This window comes from Notamacropus eugenii, chromosome 5, assembly GCF_028372415.1.
Source record: "Notamacropus eugenii isolate mMacEug1 chromosome 5, mMacEug1.pri_v2, whole genome shotgun sequence".
NCBI lineage: Eukaryota > Metazoa > Chordata > Mammalia > Diprotodontia > Macropodidae > Notamacropus > Notamacropus eugenii.
The window spans coordinates 401,796,822-401,818,629 of record NC_092876.1 but is presented as its reverse complement, the minus strand read 5'-3'; the positions used below and the strand labels follow the sequence as shown (position 1 = coordinate 401,818,629).

General features: G+C 35.4%; 1 protein-coding gene across 1 annotated transcript in view; it reads left to right on the top strand.

The window, feature by feature from the left end:
• The window catches only part of GABRG3 (gamma-aminobutyric acid type A receptor subunit gamma3), an 860,421-nt gene extending 840,658 nt beyond the window's left edge, over positions 1–19,763 (top strand). The window contains exons 8-10 of the mRNA XM_072614581.1: positions 2,436–2,632; positions 3,283–3,342; positions 10,916–19,763. Of these exons, the coding sequence (XP_072470682.1) occupies positions 2,436–2,632; positions 3,283–3,342; positions 10,916–11,194 (536 nt within the window). The 3' untranslated portion in view covers positions 11,195–19,763. The remainder of the gene's footprint in view (positions 1–2,435; positions 2,633–3,282; positions 3,343–10,915) is intronic.
• Positions 19,764–21,808: the final 2,045 nt, after the last annotated feature.

The following is a 21,808-nucleotide window of genomic DNA, read 5'->3' as shown; positions in this document are numbered from 1 at the left end:
TAATACCTTAATTTATGTCACAGAAACTTAACACTGAGAGTTGTAAGGGTTGCGATCTGCACTGGTGGAGAGATTATCCATCGCTGATAAAAACATAGACCATTTGCAGTACCAAAAACATTTTTTATTGAACTTTATTGTTTTTACATATTTTTCATATATATACATATATATGGCTTATATATTTATGTACATATTGTATATATATGTATATGTGTGTATGTATCTATATATGTGTGTGTATACACTGTTTCATTTCTCTTAGCAAGTCCTTGGAGGTAGTCATAGCAGGTGGTAGGTAAGGTGATATTATAGAGAACAGAGCACTTTTGTTATATTCTCACCATATCTGTGACCTTTGACAAATCTAATTTTTTAAACTCATAAGCCTCCTGACTGTAAAATGAGGAGAGTATGCTAGATAATTTCCAAGCTTCTTTCTAAAAGTTCAAAATTCTGTAATCAGTATATTACAAATAACAAAACAGAATCCTACAGAGTTCACTTGCCCAAGGACACAGAGAAAGTTCCAGAGCTAAAAGTAGAACTTCCCAGGTATTTTGCCTTCTATTCTGAAACTAGGTTCACTTTACTATGCTGCTTATATAATAGGGATGATCCAACACCCCCACCCCCATTCCCTGCCTGAAAGCCATGTGTGTTATATTTTTCCCTCCACCAGAGTTTTCCAGTACCCTTTAGGGTACTAGGAGATGTCTAGTCTTTCCTGTCACTCACTCAGCCCCAACCAATTGTATTCCCTCAAATTAGGAATCTCGTGTACTTCATTTCCTTTAAACACTTAACAGTCAGATTTTACAAAAGAATATTTATTTCAAAGATACAGCAAGAATAAACATACTCCCCAGCATGTGGAAGTATAATCCTCCCTTGTATCATCTCAGTCTCTGGAGAAAAGCAAGGGGCTATTAATTTATAGCTTAACTCAGTTCCTATATAGTCTAGCCCCACCAAGTTCCTAGCCAAAGTTCCCTTGAGCTTACAACTAGCACCTTGCCTTCTCAGGGTTCTACCAGGCTGGCAAAAATATCCAGCCTGGAATCTTGTCTCCAAGGTTACCATATTTTTACCTCTCAGATTCATGATCTCTACCACCTGTTCCTATATCTAAAGGACAAACAAAACAGACCAACACCCAAACCTGATTCTTGGAACTATGAAGTCTTAAAGAGGGGGAGTGGAAAGTAATCTTTTACCTCACTCTACACAATTCATGGTGACCATGGGGATGAATGGGACCTTCATCTCCTGTGGGGTCAGCTAAAAAAAGAGAAGGGCTGTCCCAGCCTTTTAGGTTTTTAATGACAGAGTCTGCTCAGCCCATGAAGCTAATGGAAAGAAGCTATTGCCACTCACGTGGTAGGTCTTCTCTCAGAAGTAGGTCCCCGGCATCTCTCTAATGAGAATGGCATATTAGATTACCTGAGCATGCACAAAGGAAGAATACCATCATATTTACATTTTGTACCCCTGTTTATTCATTCAAAGACCATTTTTTGTACTTGGGCTAGTGCTATCTTATTTTCTTCCTGATATATATGGTGTAGTAATATAATAAAAAAGGGCTTCATTGAAAGTATGAGGTTCTGGATTTGAATACAAAATCCAGACTTTGCCCTTTGCTGTCTGTGTTACCAGTACAGCTAGCTGCGTGGCATAGTGGATAGAGTGCTGGCCTGGAATCAGGAGGACCTGAATTCAAATTCAGTCTTAGATACATATTAACCTTGTGAGTCATGGCAAGTCATTTAACCCTTTTTGCCTTAGTTCCTATTCTGTAAAATGAGGTAGAGAAGGAAATGGCAAACCACTCCAGTATCTTTGCAAAGAAAACCCCAAATGGAGCCATGAAGAGTAGAACAGATTGAAAAATTCTGAAAATCTATGTCACTTTAAGCAAGCTGCCTTTTCTGTACCTCAGTTTTCTAATCTATAAAGTAATAGAATTAGAATAAGAGACCTAGGTCACTCTCCAATTAGAAATCTTACTACTCTTCTCTTATTGTTGGTATTAAACTGGAATTCACTGGAATAGAGAACTTCCATTAAGGAAACTGCTATCAATATAGATCATCAGCTGCTCTTGAATTTAAAGTATTAGCATTAGGTACTAACTTGGAACATTGAGATAACTTGTCTAAGGTCACAAAGCCAGAAATGTTTGAGAAGCAGGACTTGAACACATATCATCCTGACTCCAAAGACTGTCCTCAAAAAAAGAGGCCACACCACCTATTCTTGTTCTTTAACGGAACATTCTTTTTCTTTATTTCTGATATCCCTCCTCTATTCATAATTTTCTCATTTTGTTTTCTCATACTTAATTGACTAAATCCTTAATAATTATTAAGGATTGAATTCTTAATTGATTAACAAATTCAGTCCTAAAAATGAAATAAAATATCTTCTTGCAGGGATCACGACAGTATTGACTATGACGACTCTGAGTACCATAGCACGGAAGTCCTTACCTCGAGTGTCCTATGTCACTGCCATGGATCTGTTTGTGACTGTGTGCTTTCTATTTGTCTTTGCTGCTCTGATGGAATATGCTACTCTTAACTATTATTCAAGCTGCAGAAAACCAAACTGTGCCAAGAAGAAAAAGCCGGTATGTTGCATTTACTGAATTGACTAAAACTGAAAGTCAAATAAAGTTTTTCAAAGGAAAAATTCCCTTGAATCAGTATGCTACATGAATATATGACTTATAATTAGTAGTGTTGTGTATAACTATCTTTTTTTGGGGTGGGAAGATAAAGATAAAAATTTAAAATTTCATTAGTGTAGGTAGTTCCCAGTGAAAAAACACATCCTCCCAGGTTACAGAGCAGCAGCTCATTTGCAATTTATAGTCTTAGGGAGTTGTCCAGAGAATTTAGAGGTTGAGTGACTTGCCATCAGTCACAGAGCCATTGGGCTTTAAAGGCAAGAACTAAACCCAGATCTTAATGACCTCAAGGCTTATATGCTATTTCATGAATTCTCTTCAAATTATCTTTAAGTAAATACTTATAGCCTTCAGTGTTTTTTTTAAGCAAATAAGAAGTCCTCATTTGGGACTTCTTAGCCAAGAAAATGAAGGCTACCTGTCCCCCAGTAGTATTCAATTACTCAGTAGCCTTCCAAAGCATTCTTTTCATTTCTAATCTCTAATTTATGGCTTTTCTATATTGGTACATGGGTTAATTTAGTCACAGAAGAGTTAGGCTTTAGTAAATGAGAATGGCATGCTAATTGTTTTTTCCCCTTTTGTTCTAGTTAATGCACTCAGAGACAACTGAATGGGTCCATGAAAGAATACGCACACACACCCATAGTGTAAGTATTGCTCTCCAGCAAGTGTCAATAATTCCTAAGCATTTCTATTTCATTAAGCTTTCATTTGAAAATAATCTATGTGCATGCTATCTGTGCCTAATTGACACACATCTTATATTTGTCACGTTAGAGATGCAATACATGTATCTTATGAACCTGTGCAATACACGTTTGCCAAAGCTTCTGATGAGTTTTCCACTTAGTGCTTTTTGTATCTTCTCATGGGAAGTCTCAGTGAGGTTTCATGGGGGATGGCATCAGGCTTAGAGAGTAATCCATTTCAACCTCAATGGAAAATCACAATGAGAAAGTATAGATTTTGACAGCATCTGCTCCCCTGAAAAGTCGCCTGGCAGACTTCAGGGAGTTTAAGAACAGTTACAAAATCAGAATGAATTGCTGGGGTCTTAAAGAGGCAGAAAAACGTTAACTAACAGCCAAAGATTGGAAGGTCAATTTCAGCACCTAGGACAGTTACTGACACATAAAAGTGCTTGTTGATTGATTTGGCTGCAGGGATTGGAGAAAAAGTAAAGTAGAAACAGAAAAGAGTCAGATTACCCCATGGAGACATTACTCCATGTCTCACCTCATGGTGAAAGAGACTGCTCCATTCCAAGCTCTCCCTGCTCCTGCCTGGGTCCAGGCACAGCTGGCTCCAGGGGCTGCTGCTCCCAGCCTCCCTCTCTATCCCCCACCACCCCAACTCTGGACAGTTTGTCCTCCCCCAGCTTCACATGGGGAGAGGCACCCCAGCCCGGGGTTTGGGCACAGCAAAATAGTACAATAACCAGTAAATAAAAGATAACTATCCCAGTCTCACTAAAGCCCATACTTTCTTCAAAGGTGTTAACAATCTTATTTTCTATCAGTTCAATGTTCCAGGGTTCTCACAAGGGTTGGTATCAGAGATCTCCTCTTTTTATGAGAGATCTCCTATCTCTATCAGAGGTCTCCTCTCTAAGCCTTGATGAGTGATTCACACTCATACCCAGGGGCCCTTAATAACAGCTAAATGCCCTTCCCCCCATATTTTCCTTTAAGCTTTGAATATCTGCTGATTACACCAAATATAGCAGTAATTCTACTAGCATCTGCTGTGGGGGTGTAAGATCAATAACATTAGCACACAAGAGGGATACTAACACAGGTTCTTGATCTGCTTTTCTAAAGGAAAGACAACTTCAAAGGGGTTTGTAATCTCACTTTAATTAAACAATGAGAAAATATATTGTTGTATTTCTCCTTCATTTTCAAAGAGAACTATGACACCAATGAAATGATGACATGACTTGCAGTTGACTTTTATCTGAGTGAGGGAGAGCTATGCAAGGTCACCAGCCTCACTTTCTCCCCCAGAGTCATCTGGATCCAGTCACCAGATATTCATCAGGATGACTGGAGATGGACCAGGATGCAATGGAAGACTCTGGCCCCTTTAGGCTAAAGTCTTTTCAGATACTCACTTAGAGTGAGGTAATGCCCATTCAGTGAACAGATCTCTTTAAGAAGTAGTCAAAGGATAGCCCCTTTAATTAGAAAAAAATTAAACAATGAGAAAGATATACAAATAGAAAGAAGTGAGTATCCAAGAAAGAATCCAATAGAGAGGGTTCCACCTGTCTAAACAAAGTAATAGATATATAATCACCAGACCAGGAAGCACCAACATCTGGGTTCACATAGCTGGGCCACTTACCAACAGCTACGTAGAGTCTCATCTGGCCAAATCACAAATCACTTCCCATGAGTGAGCCCCAAGGCAATATCTCACCTTAGCCTATAAATACACTTTCAACTAAAAGACTCAGAGCCAGAAGGCATGAAAACCTACACAACTAAGGATAGCTGTGAATTTCCCAGGTTCAAAGGAGATTCATCCTTCAGATGTTTACAATTTAGCATGAGCCTGGAAAACTGAACTCCAAGAAAAAAATCCCACCTTACTTACGCTTACAACATGTTGCTGAAGCCTAGCTTGTAGACTTTTAAGCATAGCCTTGCAGGTGTGTAAAATTAGAGCAATAGTTTGATAATTTGCACAATATTTGACATTTCTCTTCTTTAGAATTGGAATATAAAGTGATCTTTTCCAATCCAGTGACCCCTACTTAGTTTTCCAAATTTGCTAGTATATTTAGTACCACACTTTAATAGAACCATATTTTAGGACTTTAAATAACTTGGCTGGAATCCCATCACCTCCACTAGCCTTGTTGTTAGCAATGTATCTTAAAGATGTCTTGTTCTATATCAACAACTACATCAGAGTGGTTATCAGTGATGTTAAGAAGTTTCCATTATAGTTCTTCTGTACATTCTTTCCACCTCTTCTTAATCTCTTCTATTTCTGTTAGGTCTCTGTCATTTTTGTCCATGCCCATTTTTGAATGAAACTTTCCCTTAATATCTCCAATTTTCTGGAAGAAATCTTTTGTCTTTTCCATTCTGCTGTTTTCTTCTTTGCCCATTTAAGAAAATCTTGTTATTTCTCTTTGTTATTCTCTGGAAGTCTTCATTCAGTTGGGTATATCTTTCCCTTTCTCTTTTGCCTTTTTGTTTTCCTTCTTTCCTCAGATCTTTGTAAAACCTCATCAGAAAATCATTTTGCTTTGTTTCTCTTCCATTTCTTTGGAATGTTTTTTATGTGTGCATACAGTATTGTGAACTTCTGTCCATAGTTCTTCAGGCATTCCATCTACCAGATCTAATCATTTAAATCACTTTGTCACTTCTATTTCATATTCATATGAAATTTAAGTCTTAACATATACAGTCTGATGATTTTCCCCTACTTTCTTCTATTTAAGTCTAATTTTTGCAATAAGAATCTCATGATCCAAGCCACAGTCAGTTCTAGAATCACTGCCCTGTCATGGCAGAGAGACTTGTGTATCTCAATGAAACTATGGGCTATGTTGTGCAAAATTACCTAAGACAGACAGGTCCTAGTGAAGTGTTCTGACAAAAGATAATCCACTGGAGAAGGAAATAACAAACCATTCTAGTATCTTTGCCAAGAGAATCCCATGGATAATATTAGAATGATAAAACATATGTCACTGGAATATGAGCCCTCTCATTCAGAAGATGTCCAACACACTACTGGAAAAGAGTAGAGGACAGTTACCAGTAGTTCCAGTACCAATTAAATAGTTGGACCAAAACCAAAAGGAAGCTCAGTTGCGAATGTGTCTGGTAACAAAAGGAAAGTCTGATGTGGTAAAGATCAGTATTGTATGGAAACATGGAATGTAAGATCTATAATCTTACATAAATGTGGTCAAACAGGAAATGAAAAGATTAGACATCAACATAATGGATGTCAGTGAATTCAAATGGACAGGAATGAGTGAATTTTATTCAGGTGATCATTATATATACAATTGTAAGCAAGAATCCCTTAAAAGAAATGGAGTAGCCCTCATTGTTAATAAAAGGGTGGAAATAAATCACTATTGGGATATAATCTCAAAAAGAACAGGATTGAATCTGCTCAAATCCAAAGCTAATTGTGCAACATCATAGTAATATAAGTCCATGTTCCAACCACTGATACCATGGAGACTAAAACTGATCAGTTCTACAAAGACCTATAATATCTCTTAGAAATAACACCAACAAAAGAGGTTACATTCATTATAAGAGACTAGAATGCTAGAGTAGGAAATCAAAAAATAATTGGAATAACAAGCAAGTTTGGCCATGGAGTATAAGACGTGGAGCAAAGGCTAGTGGAGTTTTGTCATGATAACTTACTGATCATTCTTTTTCTATAACCTGAAAGGTTCCTATATGTGGATATCACCAGATGGTCAGTATTGTAACAAATCATGGGATCTGGCAAAAGAAATAATAAATTAGAGAAAAATTAAATGATTGATTGAATTCCCTAAGTACAGCTTTGTAACATAAATTCTAAAATAACCTCTCACCCTACTTCTGCCCTGTTCCAAACAAGAAAATTCCTGTCATCTGATATCATTACACTTCCTGCCTATTTCTGTATTGTTCCCCTTTGTGACATGCCTCTAAGCTTTTCAATTCAAGCAGCCCCAAATAAACCACATTACATTGTTTTAATGTCAGGAGAAGGTCAAAATATGATTTCATTAGTTGTGGTTTATTAGGGCAAATAAAAATTAAAAGCCATTCTCTCAATAACAATCAGTTTAATATTTTTTTCTGATTATTATTTATTTGACAAATTTGAAATATTATCTAGAGTATTCTAAACAATTCTTTGGAGAGCCAGTTCTCAATTATAGAAGTGTTTTTTTTTCTATTTGCTGATAATCTGGGTCTTTTGCTTCTTCCTACTATTTGTCTGTTTTCACTTTGATTAATGGGTAGGCAGATAAAAGAAGGAATCTGATTGCATTACAGTTCCTTAATCACTAGTCACCCAATGGTATTGCGCCAAAAAGTTGTTTATATTGTTTTTTGATAGGCTACTTGACCTACAATAGACTATGACTGACTGAAAGGCAAAAAAAATTGTTCTATTTAATGTTTCTCTGATTATATACTTTTTCTACCAGACAAGGTAGCTTTGGAAAGATTTTTTGCAATTTTTTTTATATTTTGAAAATATGTACTGTTGCTTAATTAGCACCCCAACTGAAGATTTATAAGTACTATATGTACATGCATAATTTTTACACCCCAGTTTTTAATGCCTCTTAAGATGCCAACCAGAATTCTGGGCTATGCTGAATTCATTTAAATTTAAATTTCAGGGGTTTTTGATACCATTAAGCAAAAAAATTATAGGATTTTTCCTACTGTTCAAATTTTAGACAAGTTTTTAATATTTTGGTTACCATGTTGACTATTTTTTTTACTAGATCCTTAGAATGCTCTAAGGTATGTGAATGTTGCCTGGGGTTCAAGCTGGTGGCATTTATGTGAGACTCTTGTTATTGATAGAGAGAAAGATGGCTCAATATTGCGCATCCATTTGAGGAGCAGGGTTAGTGTAGGAAAAAAAGAGAGACAATCTTCATTATTTCTTTGAGAAACTCAACCATTTCCAGACATTCTATATGAAGAGATCTATGGGAAAAGGAGAAAAAGTACTCTGGGAGGTAGGAAGTATGTAAAAGAACTGGCATCTCAATATGTCTCTGATTTCTAGCCTGCCTTCCTAGAAACTTCACAGAATTTCCTTTTGGGAAAATTCCCTGGAAACACTTTTCTGAGTCTTAAATTCTGCACCAATTTTGTCCCTTGAGACAACCTTGAGACAACATCCTCTTGACCAAAGTGGGTGGCATTTCACGAATGTTCCAGGCCTGAAATTTGTGTTATGTAGACAGAGAGAGCAACAGAAAGATTGATAAGCAGCAGCATCTAATTAAAGGATAGGAATATCTGACAAACTACAAAGGATTCAAAGTATTGGATTTTATTTTATTTATGCTTTTTAGGCCATTTCTACGTGTAACAGGACAGCAGAATTTTTTTCTGCCAATTTCTGAAGGATTATTAATAGGCTTGACAAACAGTAGCTTAGAATTTTACTATGATGATCCTTCCACTTGACTACCAAAGAAACACTAGAATTCCTTTTCCAATCTGTCTATAACTAATTGTGAAAAAAGCATCAGGTATTTTAATAAATAATTTTTAATTTAATTTCATTAAAATTTAATTTTTTTAATAAATATTTTATTTCACATCAACTATCACTGAAACATTTTGTAATAATTTAGTAGACACTTCCCAACAAATATTTTTAAGCAGCTGACAAAGCACAATGCTCCAAAAGAATTAAGTATAACCTTATTAGGATATTGTTACTGATATAGATGACATTTTCCACTTATGTGGCTTATAGTTATTTTTACCAGAAAGGAAAGATTTACACTTCAATGATAATTTGTTCTGAACAGCATTTGTTGTCCTATATTATGTGATTTTTTAATATTTTCTTTATAGCCTTGTGGTGATTGTTTTCTGTATTATGTATCATTTCATACCAGTCTTCTCATCTTGCTCAAAATTCTTCATATTTATTATTTATTATGGTACAATAATATTCTGTTATATTCATACACTAGTATTTACTAAACTATCCCCCAACTTTTGGGTTTATGTTTCTAGTTTTAATTGTATTTTTTAAAAAACCTGTTTATTTTTATGAATTACTATGAATTATTAAATATATTCATCATTTCATTGTATTGCCTAGAAATAGGATCTCTGGTCAAAAAATACGAACAACTTAGTAATATTTTTCATGACTGCAAATTGTTTTCTTGACCAATTGAACTAACTCACAATTCCACCAGCAGTGAATTTGCATTAACAAACAAAAACTGATTGATATGTTGACAATGACAAAGTAAAGATTTGACAGTAACAAACATTGCTTTTTCACTGAATAATTTGTTCACATTTTCAGTCAAATTCCTATATGTTTGGTTTTTACTCTTTTTTTCATAGTGATCATACACGTTTTTCCATAAACGGAGATTCTTGCCTTTTTTTTTTTTAAATGTCCATTAGCTGTTATTTTATTTTATACTTACTTCTTTTAATTCAAAGATAATATACTCACAAAGCAACATTTATGCTCTGGTAATAGTAGTATTCTTTGGTCAATTGTGAACCATTGTGTGGTTTATGAATAGCAAATGAATTGATACTGAATTCAATTCAACAAGCATTTATTAAGCACCTATTCTGTGCTAGACTCTGTAAGTCATTGGTGAGATAAAGACAAAAATAGACCCTACCCTCAAGGAGCTTATATTCTAATGAAAGCATCTTTCTCTTCTAAAGATCATCAAAAATATTTCACTATTTTTTTTTGTTTTTCCAAAAAAAATTTGATACCTTGTTCAGATTTTATACACATAGATATTATATAAATTGAGTCAACATAGATGCCTGCCAGACATTGTTGGGGGATTTCTGGCGTTTGAATATTTTGCCTTCTTATTTTGTTTTATTTTCAATGCCATTTGGAGGTATGCAATTTCTAAAAATAAAGGTGCTTTAAAGAAATTCATGGCATACATCAAATCAGAAAAATAAATGCTTTGTGGATTCACCTTTAAGGCAAGGGATCTGTGAAGACATTTTAAAAATGGATGTCAATACATAAATTCATTGTAGAAAAGGAACTTCTTTAATGGGAAAATTCCCACTACTTACATTAACCTGCAATCAGTGAGCAACTTAAAGTCTTACAAAGTTATCTGGGAGCACTGAGATGTTAATCCATTTTGGGAATCACCCAGCCAATATAGGTCAGAGGAGAGATTTGAACCCAAGCCTTCCTGATTCCAAGGTAACTATCCACTATATTAGACTACCTTTTATGCATCATTTTACACATAACAATCCCTTGGACATAACAGATTTCAATATTTGTCCTCTAGAAGGAGCAGACCATTATTACATAAATATTTTCCAAACATCTGATCAATCTGAACATGTCTACAAATCATAAGCATGCAAGTTTCCATGTTTAACCTGTCTCTCTGGTCATTCTACAACATATAAACAGATTGTTTTATTCACCTAATTTTTACACCATGTCTAATGTTGGCTTTTTTGTTTCTAGAATTATTCTGTCCTGGATATGAGGCCACCTCCTACAGTGATCCCTCTGAATAATTCCATGTACTGGCAGGAATTTGAAGATACTTGTGTCTATGAGTGTCTGGATGGCAAAGACTGTCAAAGCTTCTTCTGTTGCTATGAAGAATGTAAATCGGGCTCCTGGCGGAAAGGAAGAATTCACATAGATATCTCGGAGCTGGACTCATATTCCCGAGTCTTTTTCCCAACCTCTTTCTTGCTCTTTAACCTGGTCTACTGGGTTGGATACCTCTATCTTTAAATATAACCAGTAGTGTTGAAGACTGAAGGATTTTCACTCATTTTCTTTCCTTCAGCATTGGCAAATATTCAGTAGCAAAGGAGGACACTGGTCAGTTTCATCCCTAATTACAAAGAGCTCATTATCTATGATTATTACAGGACCTCACCAAGGTTTTATTATGTATGTGCCTGGGGTGTGTGTGTGTTTTGGAGAATACCTAGTTACTTTTCAATATCCAGTTCTCACTTAATTCCACTCAGTTTAGTATCACTTTTAGAGATTGAGATAGTTGTTGATTCACCTCAACAGAGAAATATCTAAGACCTGCAGGCAAATACATTTGTAGATTCCTCTAGAATTTCCTTATCTATCTTTTCTCCTTGCATCTCCAAGCACTAGCACCCACTGGTGCAGAGCCACATTTCTAGGTTAGGAATGTTTGAAAAGCTGGAAGGATCAACTCTACAGTTGGACCTTGTGTGAGTTGCCGTGCAGTCAGGGGCCTGGGATTTCTCTTTATTACCATTGAAAAAGCCAACCAAATTTCTCTAATTCTAATAGCTTCTCAGTAATTGTAAAAGGTGGAGCACGTGGCAGAGCTGAGAAGGAAATATATATGTGAGTGTGTGTATGTGTTTGCCCTGGTGCACATCAACTGGGGATATTATTTTGAGAAGGAAAAAATATAATTTTCTAAATCTTTCATTTACTGAAATCAAAAAAGTAAATAATCTAGAGTATTACGTAGAATGCATTTTAAGGCTTTGTCTTTCCTTTTTGAACTAGAGGAAGACCAGTTCACCACAAAGACAAAAAACAGGAGAATGCAGCTAACAAGTTTCATTGAAATTGGCCTGTGCTCTTCCATGGAGCAAAAGTCTGAATCACTATCACAAGTTAGCACAAGGTACCTTTCTTCATCTTGCTAAAACAGGGTGCACAAGTGTACACATACACACACACCCCTTTCTAATTTTATTTTACAGTGGGTGAGAAATGAAGGTTCCATCTCTAAAATGTGCTCAATCACTACTGAATATTTTTTTAAATTAAAACTAGTACCAATTAAAAAAACAAAACAAAACAAAATAAAAACAAAGATGTGTAGTTGCTAAGTATCAAACAACTATATTCTTTGGCTAAGAAAAAGTATTTTATACTTTTGAAATAGTCAAGCAGCAACATCCCAAAGAGAACTCTAGTATTTATAACTGTTTTGTACAAGATAAACCCAACTTTATTTTGACATTGTTATCTCTTCTCTTTGTTTCTGACCACCATTATTTCTCAAGACACTTTTCAAGTGCTCCCTTTTGGAAAAGAAAGTCTCATCATTTGGTAATGATCACCTAAGTAAAAGAGTATATCCTGAAAACACTGTGGGCCTCCCCTAATCACAGGAGATGTGAGTTAAAACAAGTGGAAAAGCATACGATATTTTAAAGAAAGTGATAATAGTCCCTACCGCAGAGCCTGTTAATTTATATTGGCTAAGGAGGGAAATAGATGTCAACAGGATAAATCTCATCGGTAAAATAGCCAGTGTGGCACAGGTCAGTAGAAATCAAATGTCTAGACTGGTAAAAGTTTGATTCTTATTTGCATGGCCACCTAAAAACATCAAAAATATTCCTAGTATAATGAAAAATGAGTATGTTAGATAAAGCATGAATGTTTTTCAGGGATTGGTTAATTACTTTGAAGAATTTTCAGGAATATTGTTTTTATTCCCTTTTCCAGTTTCTTCCCTGATGGTTTTCTAGTTGTTCGTAAGCAAAGCATACAATTTATAATTTGCTTGATATTCTAACAAAAAAAGTTTGATGGAAAGTAGGCTGAATGTATCGGTTTAAGTGAGGTTTATCAATTATCTGTAAGTTTCTTTATCTATGTTATCACTTCCTCCTGGAATCTAGAATTGTAGAAAGGTAATTCTGCATTAAGGACAATGCTAATCTGATTTTAGGGTATTATGATTCAAGATTTGCTTTATTACATTAACACAGACTTATATAAAGTATGCGGTACCTGCTTACCAAAAGGCCAAGCCACTATTTCCACTGAAGAGAGCACATGCTTTATAATGAGAAGAAAAATATCAAATCTGCTCTAGTTGAAAAGGCTTTTTGTGATGGTAGGATTTCTTCACTGTGGAAAAAAACTTCACCTCACACCTGTTTTATCTAGAAATCAAGAAATCTTTCCCAGTATCCTACCCCATCACAAAAATGGCTTGAATAATGGCCACCTTTCATAATATAAAGTAGTTTGGTAGAACCTTATCATGAAATGCAACTGAAGAGGAAGGGATTCTAAGAATATAAAGCAACCAGTGGAAGATAAATAGATGAGAGGATGTGTATTCACAGCAACTTTACAAAGTCCTGTCAGTTGATCTAAGTTCCAGAAAAAAGTTGTCACATAATAAGCCCCATTTTCTGGGAGGTGAGTCTAAAGAACTCTTATGTTTTCAATAGATGAAAGAATTGCTAGGCTTTAAACCACATATATTTGCTTTTTTTGACTTCATTATTTTTAGTTTGCAACTTTTTCCAGCTGTAAGCATCTAGTAGCCTCAGTACCTTGAAGTTTCTCTTTGGAGGATTGATCATGGATATATAAATATGTTCCTTTTGCCTCTGTTTTCTGAGAACATGAACAGATCTTAACAATCTAAAACATTTTTCCCTATCCCCATATGACAAGACTCCAGACCAAAACACAGTGTAATATCTTTGAATGAGCCACTAATCTCTCTTGCAAAATATAATTCCTATCACAGAGTTGCCAGTCTCTAGCCTAGTTAAACATGCTTCTTACTACTGAATCAAGACAACTACATGAATCCCTTAAACCTAGACTTTGCCCGTCTGTGTCCAGTCTCATATGGAGTTTGCTATATATAGTACATATGGATTATTTCATATATTGAATTTAGCCTTGTGATTTATTATTATTATTATTATTACAGAGGCCTATGAAATACACAATTAAGCATCTAGCTGTCATTTTGGGTAACAAATAATGGCTGGGGGAAGATGTGAGTGCGATAAAGCTCCACTCCATTGAATTATTCACTTTTTTCTCTCTCAAGATTGCCTATTGAAGTGATCTACTACATACTCAGCTACAAGGTAGTAGATCCCAGAATAGATTTTTCTGACTGCAGAGTCTCTTGATTTCCAAAGCCCAAAGTCTACATGTTGGAAGAAAGTATGTTAGGTGGCAGTTCTGCAGTTATTAAGATATTTCCTAGGTGCTTGGCATCATAAAGACACAATCTTTATCTCTCCTTCAGAGTTAGCCTTACTGCCTAGACCAGGTTTTGTCCTTGTTCTTCTCACTGCCTTAAGCAACTAGGGGGAGAAGTAAAGAGAGGAGAGGGAACAAGATGGCCAAAGTTTAACTAAACTGAGATCACCACTACACATGACATCACTGGCAACTGTTAAGTGTTCAGTTGGAAGGAAACTACAGAAAGAAGTTTTCAAATGGACAAAATATTTCTTTAATGACTAACAAGTAAAACTTCTGCGCAGCTCCATTATCAATAACCAGAATAATGAAGACTTCTCAGAAACTGGCCTGCTAATGGTTGTTAGGAAGCAACATCAGTTCTAGATCTATTCAAAAGTTTTACTTTAGATTATAGATTATTTATACTGAAGTTATTTTAATCTGAATAATCTAGCAGCTATGATACAAATTAAAGATCCCAGGTCTTTTTCCTTCTCTAAAATTCAATATAAAATAAGGGAGCATTATGAGAATTTCCCAGACTGAGTTTCATGAGATCTTCAGGAGAATTACTCCCACTATGAAATCTGCAAGACTGGGGGGATCAAAAAGTGAGTAGACAAACTGAAAAGGGAAAAAAATAAGATTTAGTTGGATGCTAAAGTGGATTACTCAGAATGGTAACAATTTCAGCTTCTAAGGATACAGATCTGGGTTTTATTGTTTTTTAGGATTACTCAGATCATAAAACCAATCACAGCCAATCAGTGACATTTCTTGGCAAAAATGAAATGGGAAAAGTGTATAAGTCTTGGAGTTACAGGAGTTGATAAAGATGAGATGGGATCTTCCTGTAGGAAAACATATTAGTCAATAGTTAGTAATCTCTTAGATGGGGAGACACTTCTAAATACAATCAGGCACGCTTATTTTGTGTCCAATCGAAAAACAAAGTACAGCCTAAACATCTCTTACTAATGGAGAAGAATATTGCTATTTCTTTATCCTGGAGGGTTCTTTATCTGGGGAGAAGATGGTTCTCCAAAACTTTAATACTTAGTACTCAGAACATGAATTCGTTCATACTCCTCTACAACAGTCTATGAGAAATGTACAATAGCCAAACCTTTCATAGCTTGAAGGTTTTCCACAATTACATAAATCATGTTTCACCCCAGAATGGTCAGCCCATTTTAAGTACTCAAACAAAAATGGAAAAGAGGTAAATTGTATAATACCGACTCAATGATTACTTATATCTACATTTGTGACTCAACAAAAAGAAAACATTATATTTAGCAGCGGAGAACTGCTGAAATAGAGGATTTCTAAGTAAAGTATTATCTGCCTTATAAGTTAACGGTCCATTGTTTGTGGTCTTAGCTTAATGGCCATGAAATAGTATTTTGTTTTGTCTTGATTTTCTGAGAGTTGGTTGACAATATAATTGTGAAAGTTTGTCTTGGAAATTGGGGATAGGGAGTGAGTGAATGATTTCAGATATGTAGTCAGATATAGTTTTGCATTTAAAAAACTGAGGCCACCTTTATATTAAAATTCCTAAAATTTACCTTTTAGTTTTCAGAATTATTGTGTGTAGCAGGGCATTGCAAACTCGGATTTTCTGTCATGTTCAAGATGACTTGAATCTTGAAGGAAACAGAAAGAAATCTGATTCATGAAGCTGATATGATCATGGATGCAACATGCTGAATACTTCCCAAGACTTAGTGCCCAATCAGACGTTATAGAAATCAAGTCCAGATTTCCAGATCTGTTTTTGCCATATCAAAATCAACCCCCATGCCCTTCAAATGGCATGGAAGATCACAGGATCTTAAAAATGACAGTCTGAAGGGACCTTAGGGAGTACCTGGTATTCTTTCAACAAGTACCTTTAATATGAAAGAGCGCTAAATCCCGGAAGCGCAAAGATACCCCCACCTCCTATACCACTAACTCTAATGGTCCCCGATCTCTCTCTCTGTCTCTCTGTCTCTCTGTCTCTCTGTCTCTGTCTCTCTCTCTCTCTCTCTCTGTTTCTCTGTCTCTCTCTCTCTCTCTCTCTCTGTCTCTGTCTCTCTCTCTCTCTCTCTCTCTCTCTCTCTCTCTCTCTCTCTCTCTCTCTCTCTCTCTCTCTCTTTCTCTCTCTCTCTCTCTTTCTCTCTCTCTCTCTCCCTCTCTCTCTGTTTCTCTTCATCTTTCTCTGTTTCTCTATCTCTGTTTCTTTCACAAACACATATACACATACAGAAAATAATTATAACCAAAATAAATACAAGATAATAGGCGAAAGCATAATAGCTAGGGATGGGGTTTCAGGAAAGACCTAATTCAGAAGGTCATATTTGAACTGAGCATTTAAGAAACCAAGACATTCTAAGAAGTAGAGAAGAGGCAAGGGTATATTCTAGATATGGGGTGAAGGAGGGGCTTGAATACGGAGGAGCAACCTGTAGCAAGGCACATGGATAGTAAGTATAGTCCCAGACCATATGACCTTCTAACCCAAATCTTAAAACTCTGTAGAAAAGGGGTTATTTGTTATTTATTTCTTTGAGGAGTATTAATTTAAAGAAAAAAATTATAACCCAGAAAAAATATATTTGGTCAATATTTATTTTTGTACTATTGTTTATTTGTTTCACTTGTGCCTGATTCTTTGTGACCTCATCTGGAGTTTTCTTAGAAAAGAATCTGGAGTGATTTGCCATTTCCTTCTCCAGATGAGGAAGTTGAGGCAAACAGGGTTAAGTGACTTATCCAGGGTCACATAACTAGTAAGTGTCTGAGCCCAGATTTAAGGTCAGGAAGGTGAAGTTTCCTGACTCTAGGTCCAGATCTCTAACCACTGTGCCACCTAACTGCCCTGACTAACTTTAGTATCTCCTTACAAAGTCATATCTTATTATGATTGATTAGCTAAGACTAATGAGTGAAATTTGCTATTTTTTGTTTATCTCAGTCTAGCTCTCAGAAAAAAAAAAAAAACCAAAAAACAGTGAACATTAACTGCTAACTGTGTCATGTAGCAAACCTAACACGCTTCTCTTATTGATCGTACAGTCTCTTCCATGGAACCCAAAATAGTTATTAGGGCAGCGATCTCCTGATTTCAACTTGTCTGATCTTTCATTAGAAAAATGTACTTCTGTCAACAGAGAAGAAAAGCAAGTTTGCCTTGAAATCCTCGCTTAGGCTCTGGGTTGATAGGCAAGAGACTGAGCAGTCAGGTATTTCATGATTTGGGGGAGATATATAAACCCAGATAACGCTTTCAAAAACAACTTCTGGTACTTGTAAAGGTTTTGACATTTTCACTCATCCACTTTTGATTATAAGTGATCATGTGTTTCAGGTTGTATGTCTGATCATGATCTTAATAGGAGTTGGTTTCATGCTGTATCTTTGTAGAATTTCCTCCATGTTGTTAGTTTTTTCCAGTTTTCTTTTTTTTAATGAATCTATTTTTTCATGCGTTTATACTCTTTCCCTATGAGGGTGTTCCTCTTCAACCTCACCAATGGAAAAATCAAACAAAAAACTTATTGTCTTATAAAAAATAATCATTGTGTCCTTAGCCCACTTAGGTTACATACAAACTATTTAAATAATTACATCAGCAAAACAATGCTCAAACTCAGACTACTAAAATAGATTTAGAACTTGAAGAAATCTTAGAGGGTTTAATATTAATTTAATAAAACCTCATCATATTACAGTTGAAGAAACTAAGACGCAGGTATCAGGCACTGTGCTGTATGCTGCTGATACAATCAAAAAATGAATAGGTCTTATCCTTGAGGATATTATGTGTCCATAAAACTGAGTGGACAAGGAGAAGTCACCAAATAATGCTGGATGTCAACCCTGGAGTCCCTAAGGGGAGAACTCTCCTCAATGGCTTTAACTTCTTTCCTACAGTATTTTTTCTTACACTTTTTCATTATTTTATTTTTCATCTAGTATGCATCCCTTTATTCTCCCTCCTACCTCCACCCAAATTAAAAGAAATGAAGAAAAAGAAGACACTTTTTTTAACAAATATGCACAACAGATCTCCACATCAGCCATGCCCCCAAATCTGTGTTTCATTCTGCATCTTGAATCTATCCCTTCTTGGTCAGAAGGAAGGTAGCAGAGATCTTCATCAGTTTTCTGAAATCCTGGTCATTGCACTGATCAGAAATCTTAAGCATTAATGTTGTATGTTTCCAATTTTGTGGCTATTGTATAAACTGCCCTTGCTCTGCTCAAATAACTTTTGTTTCCCTTCAAAGTTTCCTTAAGCAACTGTTTTCTTTGTATTATTGTGTTGTTGTTGCGTTGTTGGAGTTTCCAGCACAAAGCGGCCTTTCTGTCTTACACAGTAGAGTAGGCCACTTTGCTCTCAGTTCCGCAAGTTGTAAATGAAAGGAAATCTACAGATCCTTTTTTGAGAAATCCATACCTAATAACTGTCATTTGTACAGACTCAATTTGAAACATTCTAACGCTATAGCTGGAAGCAAACAATTTATTTTCCGTCAGCAAACTGGTGAATGCCTTTAGCTCTAAAGTACCTAGTATTGTCATTTCCTTGCCAAGTGGCAAATATACTCATCTTGTCATAGTTTGTTACTTAGAGGGGGCTTATTTTTTGAAGTTAGGGATGAAAGGAAGCTTAGTCACAAATTTCCATCAAAGGTTGGTCTAATTCTATCTATTAATAATAGTAATAAAGCTTTCCCCCAAATAAGCTATGGAAAAGTCATAGTTTGAGGCCCTTTTACAAAAGCATCATTTCAAACAAATTGGGAATTAATCAGGATTCCTGACTCTCCTGTTGGGTAAAGTGACTCCAGAGCGTATTAAATCAAAAGGTCAGCATTTCAGGGTCATTAATAAATATGTACAGCTACGTCCAGAGAGAAACGTGAATGCCCTACCACATAGACTTTTTCATGGGAAACAAGTGTAATCTTTAGTAAGCTCCCATATAGCTATCAGACTCTGAAAGATCTGTTTTTAACTCCCTTTAACTTAGCTGTTACCATAGATATTCCCAAAGGTGGATTGCTGTCCTTTGCAAGAATTTCACTTCACAAGCTAGTGATAGCCTTCAGGGGAATAAATGATTGGAACAGATTGAAACATGCTGTGACCATCACGTAATTGACTTTTCAACTATGTAGCACATCTACATTTCATGACAGGAGTGTGATCCTCCACCGTACATTTCAGATTATTAAAAGCTTAGAACTTGCTATTCTAAAAAGCTGTACTTAAAAGAATACAGAGGTTATGAATTTCATTTTATTTTTGAGCTATGGCTCATAATTTATATATATATATATATACATATATATAGTTATATCTAGTTATATAGTGTGTATACATACATACAACACAAATTTCCACATTAGCCTTGTTCACAAAAAAAAAAGGAAGGAAAAAATATGTTTTATTAGTACTCAAAATCGATGAGTTCTCTGTCTGGAACTGGATAGCATATTTCATAATGAGTCCTTTGAAATTCTATTGATCAAAGTTATTAAGTCTTTCACAGTTGATTATCTTAACACTATTGCTGTTAGTGAGTAGATCATTTTCCTGGTTCTGTTCACTTGAATTTATAACAGTTCATAAAGGTCTTCCCAGGTTTCTCTGAAACCTTCCCCTTCATCATTTCTTATAGCACAATAATACTCCATCACATTCATATATCATAATTTATTTAGCCTTTCACCAGTTGATGGGCATTCCAGAAATTTCCAGTTGTTTTCTACTGAAAAATAGCTTACAACTATTTTTGTACATAACTCCTTTTCCTTTTTCTTTGATCTCTTTAAGGTATAGCTCCAATATTTCTGGGTCAAAGGGTATTTACTATTTCCAGAAAATTGCTTTCCAGAATGATTGGAGTAGTTGATAGCCCCACCAACAGTGCATTAGTATGCATATTTTCCCACATCCACATCTTTTTCAGCATTTGTCATATTTCTTTTTTTTTGGTCCTCTTAGCTAACCTCAGAGCTATTTTAATATGCATTTCTGTAATTATTAGTGATATCAAAGATTTTTATATGGCTATTGATTGTTTTGATTTATTCCTCTGAAAACTGACTATTAGTATCCTTTAACCATTTATCAATTGGGAGATGATTCTCGTTCTTATAAATTTGACTCAGTTCCCACCTATTTTAGAAGTGAGACTTTTATCAGAGAAACTTGCTATAAATATTTTTTCCCACTTCCTACTTTTTCTTCTCAATTTTGGTTCATTTGTTTTGTTTGTGAAAAGAAAAAAAATTTTTCATATAACTGTAATTAACCTTTTTGCCCCTATCTCTTGTTTTGTCTTGAATTTTTCCTCTATCCATAGATCCGACATACAGGTAGGTGACAAAAGGTAAAGAGTACTGGTCCTGGAGTCAGGAAAACCTGACTTGTGATATCTATTAACTCTGTGACTCTAGACATCTCATTTAAGTTTTGTCTGCCTCAATTTCTTCAACTATGAAATGGGAATAATAACACCTACCTCACTGGTTTCTTGTGATTCCTTTGTTGAGCATTTAGCACAGTGCCAAGCAAATAATAAGTGCTACATAAATGTTTATTCTCTTTCCCTTCCCCTAATTTCTTCCCTGCTCCACCAATTTGCTTAGGATATTACTTCTTACATCATGCACCCACTTTGAGCTATCTTGGAATACAGTGTGAAATGTCGATCGGTACCCAATTTCTGCCAGATTACTTTGTAGTTTGCCTAACAGTTTTCGTCAAATGCCGACTTCTTCTTCCTCCAATAGTTGATATCTTTGAGTTTAGCATCAGATTTAGTGGGCAATAATATTTTAAATAAAAGCATAGACTTTTAGTAGTCTATATCTGATAGTAGAGTTCTATTTCTTGGGCTTATTTTTTTCTTTTAGCATTTTCTTTTTTCTTTCAGACATTTTAGCAGTAAATGTTTGTAGGATTATATATTTAGAGCTGGAAGGGACTTCAAAGGCTATCTATTTTTTAAAAAACCCTCATTTATAATTGAAGAAACTAAAGCTTGAGAGGCTAAGTGACCTCTTTATAGCCACGAAGCTAGTAAGTGTCAGACATCTGTGGTATCTGGACCCAGGTCTTGCTGACCCTAAGTCCAGTTCTCTGAATATTGTACTATTATTTCTGTCACTGTTAAATCAGGCACTAGCTTCGGAGTCATAGACTGTAAGAAGAATAAATGAACAGTTCTTAATGTGGCGTTTGTGGACCTAGGATAAAAAAAAAATCTATTTTCAGTAAACTCCAGCTGAAATTTAGCATTTTCTTCAATTATTTAAAAAAACATTCTGAGAAAAGTTCATTAAGAATCACTAAATTACCAAAGAGGTCCATCATATTAAAAGAGTGCTTGAT